The following is a 14,516-nucleotide window of genomic DNA, read 5'->3' as shown; positions in this document are numbered from 1 at the left end:
AATTTCAACACATTTCTAATTTACTTCTATTATCAAATTTTCTTTCTCTGTTTGGTATTATTAGTGAAAAAGCATACCTAGGTAGGCTCAGAAGCTGGGAGCTAGCTGCTGGTTGGTGGCTGCATATATATATATATATATATATATGCTTTGTCTGGCTTACTGATGTATTCAGCTAGTTCCCAACTTCCCAGTAGTGCATTGCTGCCCATTCAATAAAGGATATCAAGAGAATGGAGCAAAATTGATAATTGAAGTAAATCTAAAGGTGTAAATTTGTATTTGTTCTCTCGGTATCTTTTGGTAGTTGAGCACTATATGGCAGCAATTTAGTAAGAATGATATCCATTTGCAAGAGCACTAGATGGTGGCACTGGCACTATTTCCTTTTATGTAGTGCCCACTAGATGAATCTTTCATCTATTGTAACCCAATCCCTGTAATTACAACCCCTAGTATTAAAATACAGATTCAAATTTAGTTTAAAAATGTATAGTCACATTTTAACAGCAATAGATTTACAATATTGTATTCAGAAGGCCATTATGTAATGTGCTGTAGCCCTCTATAGCCAATTTGCCAAAAGGTTAATTTCCACTTACAAATAGCGTGTAAATAACTGCATACATAAATGATACATACATTATTTTACAAGTGAATTGCAGAGCACATGTGTTGCACAACACAAGGTTTGCAAACTCATTGGGGAACCTTGTGGTTTAGCAGGGGTTAACATATACAAACTCTGTGCCTCACAGACAGCACCACCCCTGGTGTCCGATGTCAATTCTCTGTAGTCATATTTGTGCTAAAGTAAGTGCTACGCTTCCTCCAGAAAAAGGAACTAGGTCTGCTACCCCAAGCTTGGTAAAGTGCAGCGCTCTAGAAGGACGTCACCTCTGTAAAGAGGCTGCTTCTAATGAGGTTAGTAGATCTGCAAGTTTGTAGTTGCACCAACAGGCAGCAGCTACCACTACTTGTCCAGTGTTTGACTCCCCCGCCCTGCTCTTTTTCCCTTTTCCTTGTTTTCACACTTAACGCTGTGCTAAAAATCTCATGTTAGCCGTTGTAAATGTAGCCTGTCTATTTGTTATATTCTATGTACAATAAATGACTGTTACTAAACATTATGTTTGTATTAGTTTAAAAAATATGGATGAGCACTGAGATAATTGCTCTCAATAACAAGATAGCACCCACGCTATATCAGTGTCAATAGTATAGTTGCATTGAGAAAAAAAAAAAATTCACAGCACTTATGTTTCTAACATTCTGCAAGACTATAGGAGAGTCATTTGCACTCTCAGCCTCGCCTGTGTCTTTAAAATAACTATTGAACTCCAATTTAGTCGCCCTTATGTTTATATGAGGCAATAAATAATTGCTCCCTGCGCTGCATTTTTAGTCTATTGTTTGTCCATTTAAAAAAAAAAAAATTAAAACATTGTTTCCACCCCAGCAAATAATTTAGAATGGTAAAAGTTATTATTAAATTCTATTTTCACACCTAAGCAAACACAAGTTCTTTAGACTGCAATTATAATGCTCAGATTCTTATATCTTTATTTGGTATATTTATTTAATGGGTTTTTGAGTAGTATGGTGCTGCCAAATGTGCTCTATATTTTTGGGCATTATTTTATATTCTAATAAAACCAAGTTGGAATAAATGGAGGTTATTTTGTCCATGTGGTTATACTAAAATCTTACAGTTAAACTACTGAGATATATATATATATATATATATATATATATATATATATTCGCTCAATATAAGACTTGTTTTATTCAGAAAAAAAGGTGTGTGTGTGTGTATATGTATATGTATATGTGTGTATATATATATATATATATATATATATATATATATATATATATATATATATATATATATATATATATATATATATTCAAAAATTATTAGAAAAGATAATGTGCCACAGTAGAGCTATATGAGATACTGTGTAAAGATGGGGTTTTTCAGCACTCTATAGAACTTAATTTAACCCAGTTAGGAGTTTGGCTGGAAGCTATTGAGAGACACATACACGGATGCACATGAGTTCAGATAACGACAAATTTATTTACAAAAGTAGCAAACATACTGAAAAGACATTTGCATCTTGTCTCGGTACTAGAAAATATATTACTACCACTGCAGTGGGATAATGAAACAAAATATCTATCGTAATATATTACTGGAGCAGCAACAATGTAGCAACATTTAATTGATACATGCAAAGCAGGGAGAAATAGCTATTAACCAAACAGATTGACTATAATCATGTATACGACCTGATTTAACGTCCTCCTTATGGTTCAAAGATATGAAAAAACCCACAGGTTCATAAGGAGTCCGTTTCTGCCTGGGCCCAGGCTCCAAATGAAGAAAAGAGTGTTTAAAGGGAAAATTTTCTTAAAGCTTTTTCCTTGCTTGTGATCCAGACCTTTGTAGTAAGACTTGTATGCTAGGGCTTCGAGCTAGCATGGATTACGATACTTTGTTGCAGACTGTTGTTGCTTATGGCCCATGACAAATGCAGCTTTCCAGGAAACTGTGGTAAGTAGCGGTCCGGATATATATATATATATATATATATATATATATATATATATATATATATATATATATATATATATATATATATATATATACTCAAAAAAACAAAGTATTGCAGTGATACCTTTTTTATTGGACTAACATAATTTTTAAAAGACAAGCTTTCAAGAGTTTTCCTCTCTTCCTCAGGTCTAAAGCAATACTGATCATTCTGATATAGATACACATCACATACAACAAAAGGGAGGGAGGGGGGGTGAGAGGGGGTTATAAAAGCAGAGAATGTGTCTGAAGGAGAAAATAGCTGAGAATAGCCAGAAAGAATTAATAAACAGAGGAGAGTAAATAGGCCAGATGAGAGGAAAAACAAAAGGAAAAAGAAACCAATATAGGACAATAAGATGAGAGATTATAGAAAGTTATGGTAGTGTGTGAGAAAGCCAGAGTCTACATTAAGTCCTTCATTTCTGGTATTGAAATGTGTGATTTTCATCTCAAACGTCTTTCGTTCATGAGAGTCTTTGAAATTCCCTTTAAGAATTGTAATCCTGAGGTTAAGGATGGAGTGACCAGTCTGGGTGAAGTGATGACCAACAGGGGTACAATATTCATTTTCCTTGTGGTTTTTGATCGAGTGTCTGTGTAGATTCATTCTGAGATGCAGCTTTAGGCCAGTTTCTCCAATGTAGCAACCTCTGTCACACGCTGTACACTGTATTATGTACACCACATTAGCAGATGAGCTTGAATAGGATCCTTTAATATTGTATGACGCGTTGTTGTGTCTGGCTGTGTTGTTGTCACATATATGTTGACACAGTTTGCAGAGTGATTTGTTGCATTGTGCAGTGCCATTCTGTGTAAGCTTCTGTTCTGTGGTTAATTTGCTGCGGACCAATCTCTGTCTCAGGTTAGGCGGTTGTTTGAATGCTAGTATGGGGGGTTCAGGAAACATTTTTTTGAGTGTGGGGTCCTCTGAAATTAGTGGTTGTAGCTCTTTAATAATTTTGCGCACTCCTTCCAGAGTAGGGTTGTAAGTGACTACTAGAGGTGTTCAGCAAGTAAAGCATGGGTTAAAAAAATCCCAGCAATATTTAAACAGTGTTGATTCTTGGAGTATATTACACATTGATATATCATTTATTTTTATTTTCTACATGTTCTAGTAGTAGTATTATGTTTTAAATGGGCATCTTATGTTTCAGTATTATTCAGGAATACGTTTGATACACTGTATAGATAGTTGGCAATACTTTTTTATATAGCAGCACCGGGGAGATTGACAGCTCCTGCCCGCATGTGATTGGCTGTGCATAGGCAAGGGTACGGGATTGCACGCGAGTGCAAAATAGCACTCTTGTGCAATGCTGAATTCCGGCAACATAATTCAGCCCATCAGATGTGAGATGTGGTGGACAGGGGCGCTTATGTGTTATTTCATTGTCTGATTATGCAAATCTGCTGTATTTATTGGTCCCTTGACCTGCTCTCATCCAAGGTAATCCTGAAAATCTGGCCTGTTAGGGAGGCCTGAGGACATGTTTGAAAACCAGTGTCATAGACTCATAGGGCAAATTGCTGCTGGGTTAGGGCAAATTGCTGCTGGGTTAGGGCAAATTTTAAAATGTGTTGCAGCCCTCTGTTGTATTCAGGGGGTTAATCATAGCCTGATCAAGATCCCAGTGAAACCTGTTTTGTGACAGTCTGTGGCACCATAAGGACCCCATTAATGTATTGCAAAGAACAATATCATGAGTATTTTAAGATCTTTTAACTCTCTGTTCAAATTATATGTGACATCCACAAATGAGGGTTGTGACCAGGGTCGGCTCCAAGGGAGGGGGGGAATTGGCGTGCAATGCCCACCCAAATGGAATGCTGTGCCACCTCATGAAATAATGATATGATCATACGCTTTAAAAATAATAAATAAAAGAATGATTTGTTATGTAATGCTGAATGCTGGAATTGGAAGTTAGAGACTTTTTGGACTTGTCTTTAACCCTATTAATTTTACCTAACTATTGTGAGTTACTCATTTTCTTAAACAATAGACCATGATAAGAATATGATTATATCATATAAATATAAGTCTATAAATGGCTAATGGCTTCTATCGACGCCGCAAAAGTGCACTGTGATCTTAGGCCGGGCCTAAGATCAGAGTGCACTTTTGAGGCGTCGATAGAAGCCATTAGCCATTTATAGACTTATATTTATATGATACAATCATATTCTTATAGGTTCACAGTACATAGGTTGTATTAAGTAGCCTGATATCTGTTAGTTATTGCCAAACTGGTATAGCTAAATCTAATCTACAAAATTACCAGTACCTGAAAACCTAGTATCCTCACTGCTATTGCAAACAAAGGGCTTATTGGGGGGGTTGGGGTGCATGGCTTTTTAGGGGACATGATTGAGATTTGAGAATGAGTTTAAGGGTTTTGGATTATGGTGATTAAGGGGTGAATTGTTTTTAAGGAGCTATTGCACTGGGGTCTCAAGTTTAATGTCTCTATTTTAGTGCACTGCATAGGATTTAGACTTCATTCTTTTACCTAGTGATTTAGCACATATTCTCCAAATGTTAATAGTGGGGGATAAGCCAGTCAGAAGCTACACTTTCCTGCAGAATATGTAGGTCTGCTATTATTCTGACTCTCATACATGGTTTTTAAATGCGTGCCCCCTCGTGGAAAAAAAATGCCCCTCCATTTAATTTGTTCTGGAGCCGACCCTGGTTATGACACCCTAGGTTGTCAGACGTCTTGTTTGCCTAATATTGTTTGCAAATGTCAAATACTCACTACAAAAAATGTGTCACGCAGTTTAGTTCACACATTATAATGTACAGAAATTAGTAAATGTGCTATGACTTGCTTACTCTATGATAAGAGACAAGAAAAAAAATCCAATTAATTTCTGTTGCAATAGGACTGTAGCAAAGAGAAATTGTTGCATTATGATGCAATATGGTGGTGTATGATATATATATATATATATATATATATATATATATATATATATATATATATATATATATATATATATATATATATATACACACCATAACTTATGAGTCTTGCGATTAATACCTTCACATTGGCTCAGAAATTTTATCAACAATAAAATCCTAAAACGTCCATATAGGAGCTGTGGTGCAGGCCCATTAAAGGGACAGTCTACACCAGAATTTTTATTGTTTTAAAAGATAGATAATCCCTTTATTACCCATTTCCCAGTTTTGCATAAACAACAGTTATAATAATATACTTTTAACCTCTGTGATTATCTTGTATCTAAGCCTCTGCAAACTGCCCCTTTTTTCAGTTCGTTTGACAGACTTGCAGTCTAGCCAATCAGTGCCTGCTCCCAGATAACTTCTCGTGCACGAGCACAGTGTTATCTATATGAAATACGGGAACTAACACCCTCTAGTGGTGAAAAACTGTTCAAATGCAATCTGAAAGAGGTGGGCTTCAAGGTCTAAGAAATTAGCATATGAACCTCCTAGGTTAAGCTTTCAACTAAGAATACCAAGAGAACAAAGCAAAATTGGTGATAAAAGTAAATTGGAAAATTGTTTAAAATTACATGCTCTATCTGAATCATGAAAGTTTATTTTGGCCTAGACTGTCCCTTTAAATAATTATATACAAGATTGTACCAGAGAGATAAAGCGTTACACAATAGTTGCGCTTTTGAAAGACTGGGAATACAGAACTCTTTTGAAACACTCGATTGAATACAAAAATTGTTTTTATTAGTGCAAACAGCTGGCCTGAAGCCCAAAACTTGAGGTATCGAAAGACAGCATAAGATATAGTCAGTACCTAACAAAATTAAAATTGCAAACCAGAGCAAAAAATCGTAGTTTGCAAGAGGACTGGCCCTTGCGATTAACCAGCTGGTATATGGATACAAAATAATTGAACAATAATGCAAAGTTATAAGCAAGACATATGGAAAAAGGGAAAGGTGAATAGATGTATGTGTGTTCCGTTCATAAAGTTCAGACCTGAATAGGTTTTAGTGATGCACTGAACTATATAAAGACTATATGAACGGACTAAACAACATCCATATGCAACCTTATAAATCCCTAAAAATAAACATACAAAGGTCATGGCATGCTAATTTAACATTCACATGAAAATGAATGTACGTGGCCACGCACTAACAATGTATAATTGAACGCGCTACTGAAGATAAATGATCACAGGACCAATAGTGTCCTGATATGCTTCAGATGTTAACATCTTATAAAGAGCCATTCATGTCTTATCTTAGTATATGTTATTCCAGAGAAATTCTTACCTTAAAGTTCATCATCCACATGTAAATTGCAAGCTATCAATAAAGTGGCAGAAAGGATTAAGCGGATTATAAAAGTTTTTAGCAAAGGCAAGATGTTTAAAGCAAGATGTTAAAAGCGGGTTGTTAAAGCAGGTTATTTTGAACAGTCCCAAAAGACAGTGCATAAGCCAAAGTTGGTCAGGATAGCAGAGAAAAAAGTACTTGAAAATACAAGGATTGTTTTTTGGTATATATATTGTGAGACACGGTGCAGGAGGATACCTCGTTATTGAATATGTACCCCTCTGTCAACTGCACCTGTTCCTTTGAAAAGCGCCAGCTTCTGTACCCAAAACCTTGTCTCCGCCCATTTCGGTGGTGAAATGTTAATTTTAAAATATTGTATTTTCAAGTACTTTTTACTCTGCTATCCTGACCAATTTTGGCTTATGCACTGTCTTTTGGGACTGTTCAAAATAACCTGCTTTAACATCTTGCTTTAAGCATCTTGCCTTTGCTAAAAACTTTTATAATCCGCTTAATCCTTTCTGCCACTTGCCACTTTATTGACAGCTTGCAACTTACATGTGGATGATGAACTTTAAGCTAAGAATTTCTCTGGAATAACATACTAAGATAACACATGAATATCTCTTTATAAGATGTTAACATCTGAAGCACATTGTGACACTATTGGTCCTGTGATCATTTATCTACAGTAGCGCGTTCAATTATACATTGTTAGTGCGTGGCCACGTACATTAATTTTCATGTGAATGTTAAATTAGCATGCCATGACCTTTGTATGTTTATTTTGAGGGATACTTTGTATCCATATACCAGCTGGTTTACTTTTCGGCAGAAGTACTCTGTATACACTTCCCAATGCACCAGGGAACTTTGGGTAAGAAATGCAAATTAGATATACAATATCTGATGCTTTGTGCATCAAAGTACTGTTTTAACCCTTTCATGACATAATGTCTACATCGGAACAACGCGGTCGCGAGATCTTAATTATGGTATCTGGTCCAGGGGGCGTCCCTATGATGCTAGGCACACCCTCCAGAGCGCGATCACATCCAGGAAGCGCTGTTGGCTTCAAGCCCAGCTCCGTTTGGATGGAATATAACGCCATAATGGAACTAAAAGGTTAAACACAGCAATCCCCTTTAAGGGGTGGATGCAGCAATAAAAAACACTCCTGCTTGGCTATTTTGAGTTTGTTTGTTTTTTTGGTTTGTTTTTATAACTCTCACCAGGAGATGCTAGGTTTAAATCTTACCCAGAGTTCCCTGGTACATTGGTAACAGTGTTTTACAGAGTATTTCTTGGGGAAAATCAAGCAGGGGTACTTGCCTAGATTAGCTATCTTTTTCTATACATAATTCTTTGTCTCTTTTATGAAATGGAGGATTTTAATCTCATGGCTTTTTTTTTTTTCCCCCACCATAACTAAAATTAGTATAGAAAAATATGGTATATGTACTGAATGGACTTATTGCATTAATAGAGCACATTTTAATTGTTAGAAACTATGTTGGACCAAGGTTTTTGTTTGTTTTTATTATATATATGACTGAGCTGGATTTAAGTACGTAACCCCTCACATCTAGTTCCCTTTAAGCTATTTGTAGCAGCCTGGCACTTCTGGATTTCCAGGGCTTGGCGTTGCCAGGCCCCTTGACCCCAAAGAATGTAGGGGAAAGTGCCCCTCTCCCTGGATGATGAAACATGGTGGTCATCCACATTTAAAACATTGTGTGAATGATGACCATGTATCGTTATCCTCACTTATGTGGTTAAGCTATCCAAACCACAATTTTAATAGTATAAGTTAAATTACCTTGATTTGATACTTTGTGCAACTAACTTTTGAAAAAAAAATGTTAGCTAATTTCAGCCTAATATTGGCTCAAATTTAGCCGGTTGGTCAGTAAAATCAGCTGAGTGGTGTGCCGATTAAATAGGTCCTGGGGGAAACACTGCAATAGTTTGGTAGCAGGTTTTTGGAATTTGAAATTTAATCAGTACATTCTCCATGACAAAAGGGCTAGTAATTGTTTCACTATAAATATTTGATGTTATAAAGTAAAAAATTACATTTACGCTATTCAGAGCGTGGAGTTTTAGGCAACGTTCAATTTAAAGAAGAAACCTTAGTAGGTTCATAGGAGCTGAGAAGTGTGCACCTGTCTTTAATTAGAAGTTTGAGTGTTTGGAACAATCTTTGTAACAATGCTATACATCAGGCACTAGTTTTATGTAAAAGCAGAACTAAGAATGTGTGCCATAGTGTTTGTGGCTCTAGGTAAAAGCAGGACTACAAATGTGCGCTTTGAGATATCCACAACTCAAATGAGCCCTCGTAAGGACAATGTAGGAAAAGTTAAAGGGATACTAAACCCAAATTTGTTTCTTACATGATTCAGATAGAGCATGCAATTTTAAGCAACTTTCTAATTTACTCCTATTATCAATTTTTCTTTGTTCTCCTGCTATCTTTATTTGAAAAATCAGGAAAGTATTGTTAGGAGCCAGCCCATTTTTGGTTTAGCACCTGGGTAGAGCTTGCTGATTGGTTTGCTACATTTAGCCACCAATCAGCAGGCACTACCCAGGTGCTGAACAAAAAATGGGCCGGCTCTTAAGCTTACATTCCTGCTTTTTCAAATAAAAAGAACAAAGAAAAATTGATAAATGGGAGTAAATTAGAAAGTTGCTTAAAATTGCATGCTCTATCAGAATCGTGAAAGAAAAAAAATCTGGGTTTAGTATCTCTTTAAAAATCAATTATTTGTAGAAATACCCCAGTTTTACTAAGTGCTCAATTTTATCAAGCCCTTTTCCTCTCTGCGACTGCAGGTTCTCACAAGAGAACCTACAGTTTCAATTTACTTCTATTATTAAATTTATTCTCATGTTATTCTTTGTTGAAGAGATAGGTAGGTAGCGTGCACATGCCTGAAGCCCTACATGACAGGAAATAGTGCTGCCATCTAGTGCTCCTGCTAATGTATAACATTGTTGCAAAACTGCTGCTATATAGTGCTGCAGTCACGTGCACACTCTTGAGCTTCCATTTCTGCTTTTCAAATAAGAATAACAAGAAAACAAAGAAAATATGATAATAGAAGTAAATTAGAACGTTGTTTAAAATGTGATGTTCTATCTAAATCATGAAAGAAAAAAATTGGGTTTTATGTCCCTTTTTAAAGAGGGAGGTGACATTTAATATCCTGCTACAGGCAAACAGCATAGTGTCAGATATTTATTTAACTGTATTTCAACATTTGTTTACTTACTAGCCTGTAGGGGTGGCATGTCCAGTACATAGTAAAAACTAAGAATTAAAGGGACAGTAAATAAAAAAAATAAATTTCATGATTCAGGTAGATCATGCAATTTTAAACAACTACCTATTTACTTATATTATCTAATTTGCTTTGTTCTCTTGGTATCCTTTCTTGAAATGGAATAATGAGAGCTAAATGCTGATTGGTGGCTGCACATATATGCCTCGTGTCATTTTCTCATTCGATGTGTACATCTAGCTCCCTGTAGGGCATTGATGCTAATTCACAATTAAATTCACAATAAAAGTAAAGTGGTTTAAAATGTTATGCTCTACCTGAATCATGATAGAAAAAGTTTGGGTTTCATGTACCTTTTAAGATATAGGGTATTTAAGCACTTGAATTAAGAACACTGATGGACAGCAATAGCAAGGCATTTTAAAAATAAACTCAACTCTGCATTATGTTCATGGAAAGTACAAGGCATAGACCATTCTTAAAATGTGATGGTAATAAAGAGTCCTTTGTCAACTATAGAGTCGTTCCATGGATTTCTTCTTAAAGGGACATTGTACACTAGATTTTTCTTTGCATAAATGTTTTGTAGAGGATCCATTTATATAGCCCATCTGGGAGTGTTTTTGTAACAATGTATAGTTTTACTTATTTTTTTTAATAACATTGTGCTGATTTTCAGACTATTAACCTAGCCCCACAGTGTCAGATGTATACGCTCGTTTACAGACTAAATGTAAATATGTTATCTGTTACCCTTTTCACATGCTGGGATGGGGGAGTGTCTGTTCTTCCTGTTTTCCCAGCCCCTTTCTCTGGCTGTCCCAGCCTAACCTCATCAACAGTGCTAAACTGTGAGTTTCTAAGTGTGTTTTTTTTTTTTTTAAAAGGTTTTATACTGGATTTTTAGACCAGTGTCTGCATATTCTTCTTTTATAGTAGTGTCTATTTCATGCAGTTATATGAAAATTGGTGTATACTGTCCCTTTAAACACACCTCCAAAAGTACTTTGTACAGAAGCAAATGACAATTTATTTGTATTGTTTTTGTATCAGTTTATTTGTAATTATGTATTTTACATCTAAAAAGATTTCATCGTGAGAATATTGTAGCACTATATATAATTTAATAATAGTTTTGAATTCTTGCTATTAACTTTTCAATTGTTTGGTCAAGTAAACTTTTGGCCTTTTCTTTTATTGATGCTTGTTGCTTTATATATTCACACCTTCCTGGAGTGCAGACTTTTTTTTGCTGGGGATTATTCATTGAACAACTACCTTACCTAAATCTGTCCCTGTAACACTGGACATTTTTAAGAAATATATTATTATTAACTATTGTGGCTTGAGCCTTAGGAAATCAGAAGTAATATCTCCCTCAATCACTTGGAGAGAATCTATACAGAGCCTACTCATTAACTCTTCCAATTTTTATCTAGATGGAATTCTAACGGTAGAGTGAGTTGTATTAAATGTGCTCTGTTTCCATGAATGCAGACTGCCTGATTATTACAGAGATTGACAAGGTTTGTGTCCCTGTCTGCAACAATCTCTGTTTGTGTTGGTGGGAGGGACGGAGGGAGGTGGGTGGGTGGGTGGTACAGCAGTGGAGGGAGGAAAGGAGATGCAGGACCATACACTGCAGAAAAATAAGTGTGGTTGGGAGAGGGAGGGAAGGGACGTTACACTACCTAAAAAAAAAAATATATATATATCATTCCCAAAAAATATATAATTTTTTGGGAATGATAAGGGAGATAGGAAGAATAACGGGGGATCCTACACTGCAGAAAATACATATAATTTATTAACAAAAAAAACTAAAACTTAATACTGGCAGACTGTCTGTCAGTACCTAAGATGGTGGTCAGAAGTGTGTGTTGTGGGGTGAGAGAAATGTTTGTTAGGGATCCCTGCATTAAAATACTATTCCCCTTCCAGCTAACTAATACCTTTACTGCCAGGAATTTAAGAAGTGTGGTGTGCAGTTGCAATTAGTGGTCTTCTTATTGCAAAGCAATACACATCTGCTATTTCTAAACAAAGGGACCACTGAGAACCCTTTACAACCATTTGTCTTATGACTGCAGTGTGTAAATTTCAGAGAGAAACCCAAAGTTGATGAAAAATACCAAAATTGGCCTAGATCAACCCCTTGGGTTGTCTACTTTTAAAATAAATATATAGTTTTGATAGGTAAGAAAAACAGAACAATGGTCTATTTCGGTTTTAAATGGAGTGATAGCAAAAATGCTAAAAATGCTTCAGTATATTTGGGTTGTTTCTCTGAAATTACCAGTAAGAGGTTAAAGGGTCACTAAACACTACATGCACCTCCCTCTAAATATAGGTGTTGCAATTTTAGAACTTAGGTTTCACTGTAAGTTACTGAAGGAGGGTTTCTACACATGTGAAAACACATCAGCATTGAAGGCCGTATTTCAACATGGTGGCACTCACCAGTCTAGAGGGAGGTGGGGAATCACTTCAATACTATGCTTATTAAAAGGATTTAGTCTTTAATGTCCCTTTTATAAACCTAGGTTATAGATTTTGGTTTTTGGCCTCTCTAGGGAGCGTGGGACAAACATAATTTTTATGCAAAAGGAAGAGGTGTTTAATGTCTCTTTAATTTCCACATTCTAATTTTGTTTCTTGTCTCAAAAATTGGGGCAGGAATGATCTGTCTGAGGTACTTGCACTGATACAATTCCTCCTTTTTATTGCAGGCTTTGCAAATTAAATCTTTATATAAAGAAGTGAGAAGAGACATGAAGATTCAATTTGCTCCCATTAATATTCCTCTGGCCCGGAGGCTACAGACAGCTGCTGTGCTGCAATGGGTATTCTCCTTTATCTTGCTGGGTAAGATACTGTTATTTATTTTAATTTAATTTAAAACATATATTGGCACCTGCATTTTAAAAACTGCAATGTAAAAGGTATTCAACTGCATAGTGGTAGTCGCTATTTCAGCAACCACAATATCACTAACAAAATCTAATAATAATTACAGCAACATTCCCAAATGGAAAATATTGGAAACAGTGGCTTTTATTTTTTGAGCCCATGTAAATTAAATTAATGCTAGAAATTCATTAATCGTTTTCAGTATAAGCATCGGATTATGATGGATGTGTATCCATAACATGGGCCAATTGTACTGAATTGCAGAAATGTTCACTCCCATTCTAATATAATATTTAGTTTAATAGTTTAGAAACTTAGATATTGACTGCAGATAAGAGCTATAGGCCCAGCAAGTCTGCCCGATATTTCCTTAAAGTATAAAGTTATCTAGTTTGTAGGATAGTCGTATGCTTGTCCCACACAGTTTGTCATTACTACCTCTTGTGGAAGTTTATACCATGAATCAATGACACTTTCTGTAATTAAGTGCTTCCTCAAATTACTTCTGAATATACTATCATTCAGCTTGAGATCATGACCCCTTGTTCTTAAATTTTCCATTTTATGTAAAATACCCACAGCCTCAGTTTTACTAAGCCCTTTAACGTACTTGAAAGTTGCTATCATATCACCTCTTTCCCTTCTCTCCTCTAAGCTATACATATTTAGGTCATTGAGCCTCTCCTGGTAAGTTTTATTTTTTAGACCATGTACCATTTTGGTAACCCTCCTTTGCACAGATTCAAGTTTGTTTATTTCCTTCTGAAGATATGGCCTCCTGAACTGCACACAATACTCAAGATGAGGCCAAACTAATGATCTATAAAGTGGCATAAGAGCCTTACTATTTCTGCTGAAAATATCTTACTTGCTGCAGTACTACATTGTTTACTACATTTTAAATCATCTAAAATAATCCCCAAATCCGTTCCTCATTTATAGCAGTCAGTACAGTGTCATTGAATCTGTAATTAAAGCGTTAGAAATCTTTACTTTGCAGCATTCTAAAAAATACACAACCACTTAGTTAAGGTTCCATATATTAAAAATGATTAAAGCTTACCTTAAAATGAAGCTTTAATGTTTAAGAAAATTATACATCAGTTTCTCTGTAAACAGCCATAACGGCCGCCCATAGATGTAGGCTGGAGTAACATAATGCATTCCCTCCCTTCCTCCAATGGTGCTGCAGCACTGAACAGCTAATTACAATATTTAAATGAATGCCTCTCCTCAATCTCGGCATGCGCAATCTAATGTGTGGGCACTCGCATGCGCAATACATTCTTAATCGCCGATCAATCGACTCTTCAACGGCATCCGGCGAGATGGTAATAACATGGCGGCTGAAACACTAGGAGAGAATTCCGATATGCGCATGCATTGAAACAAGTTTGTGTAAATGCGCATGCATGACGCCATATTAGTTCTAC

General features: G+C 35.8%; 1 protein-coding gene across 1 annotated transcript in view; it reads left to right on the top strand.

Moving 5' to 3' along the window:
• The first annotated feature begins 787 nt into the window (after positions 1-787).
• The window catches only part of MOGAT1 (monoacylglycerol O-acyltransferase 1), a 56,505-nt gene continuing 42,776 nt past the window's right edge, over positions 788-14,516 (top strand). Inside the window, exons 1-2 of the mRNA XM_053709961.1 lie at positions 788-924; positions 12,903-13,038. Coding sequence (XP_053565936.1) covers positions 12,945-13,038 — 94 coding nt within the window. The 5' untranslated portion in view covers positions 788-924; positions 12,903-12,944. The remainder of the gene's footprint in view (positions 925-12,902; positions 13,039-14,516) is intronic.

The sequence above is a fragment of the Bombina bombina genome, chromosome 4, assembly GCF_027579735.1.
Source record: "Bombina bombina isolate aBomBom1 chromosome 4, aBomBom1.pri, whole genome shotgun sequence".
NCBI classification, from domain to species: domain Eukaryota; kingdom Metazoa; phylum Chordata; class Amphibia; order Anura; family Bombinatoridae; genus Bombina; species Bombina bombina.
Note: the sequence above shows the minus strand (reverse complement) of the source record. Positions and strands in the feature narration are given on the sequence as shown.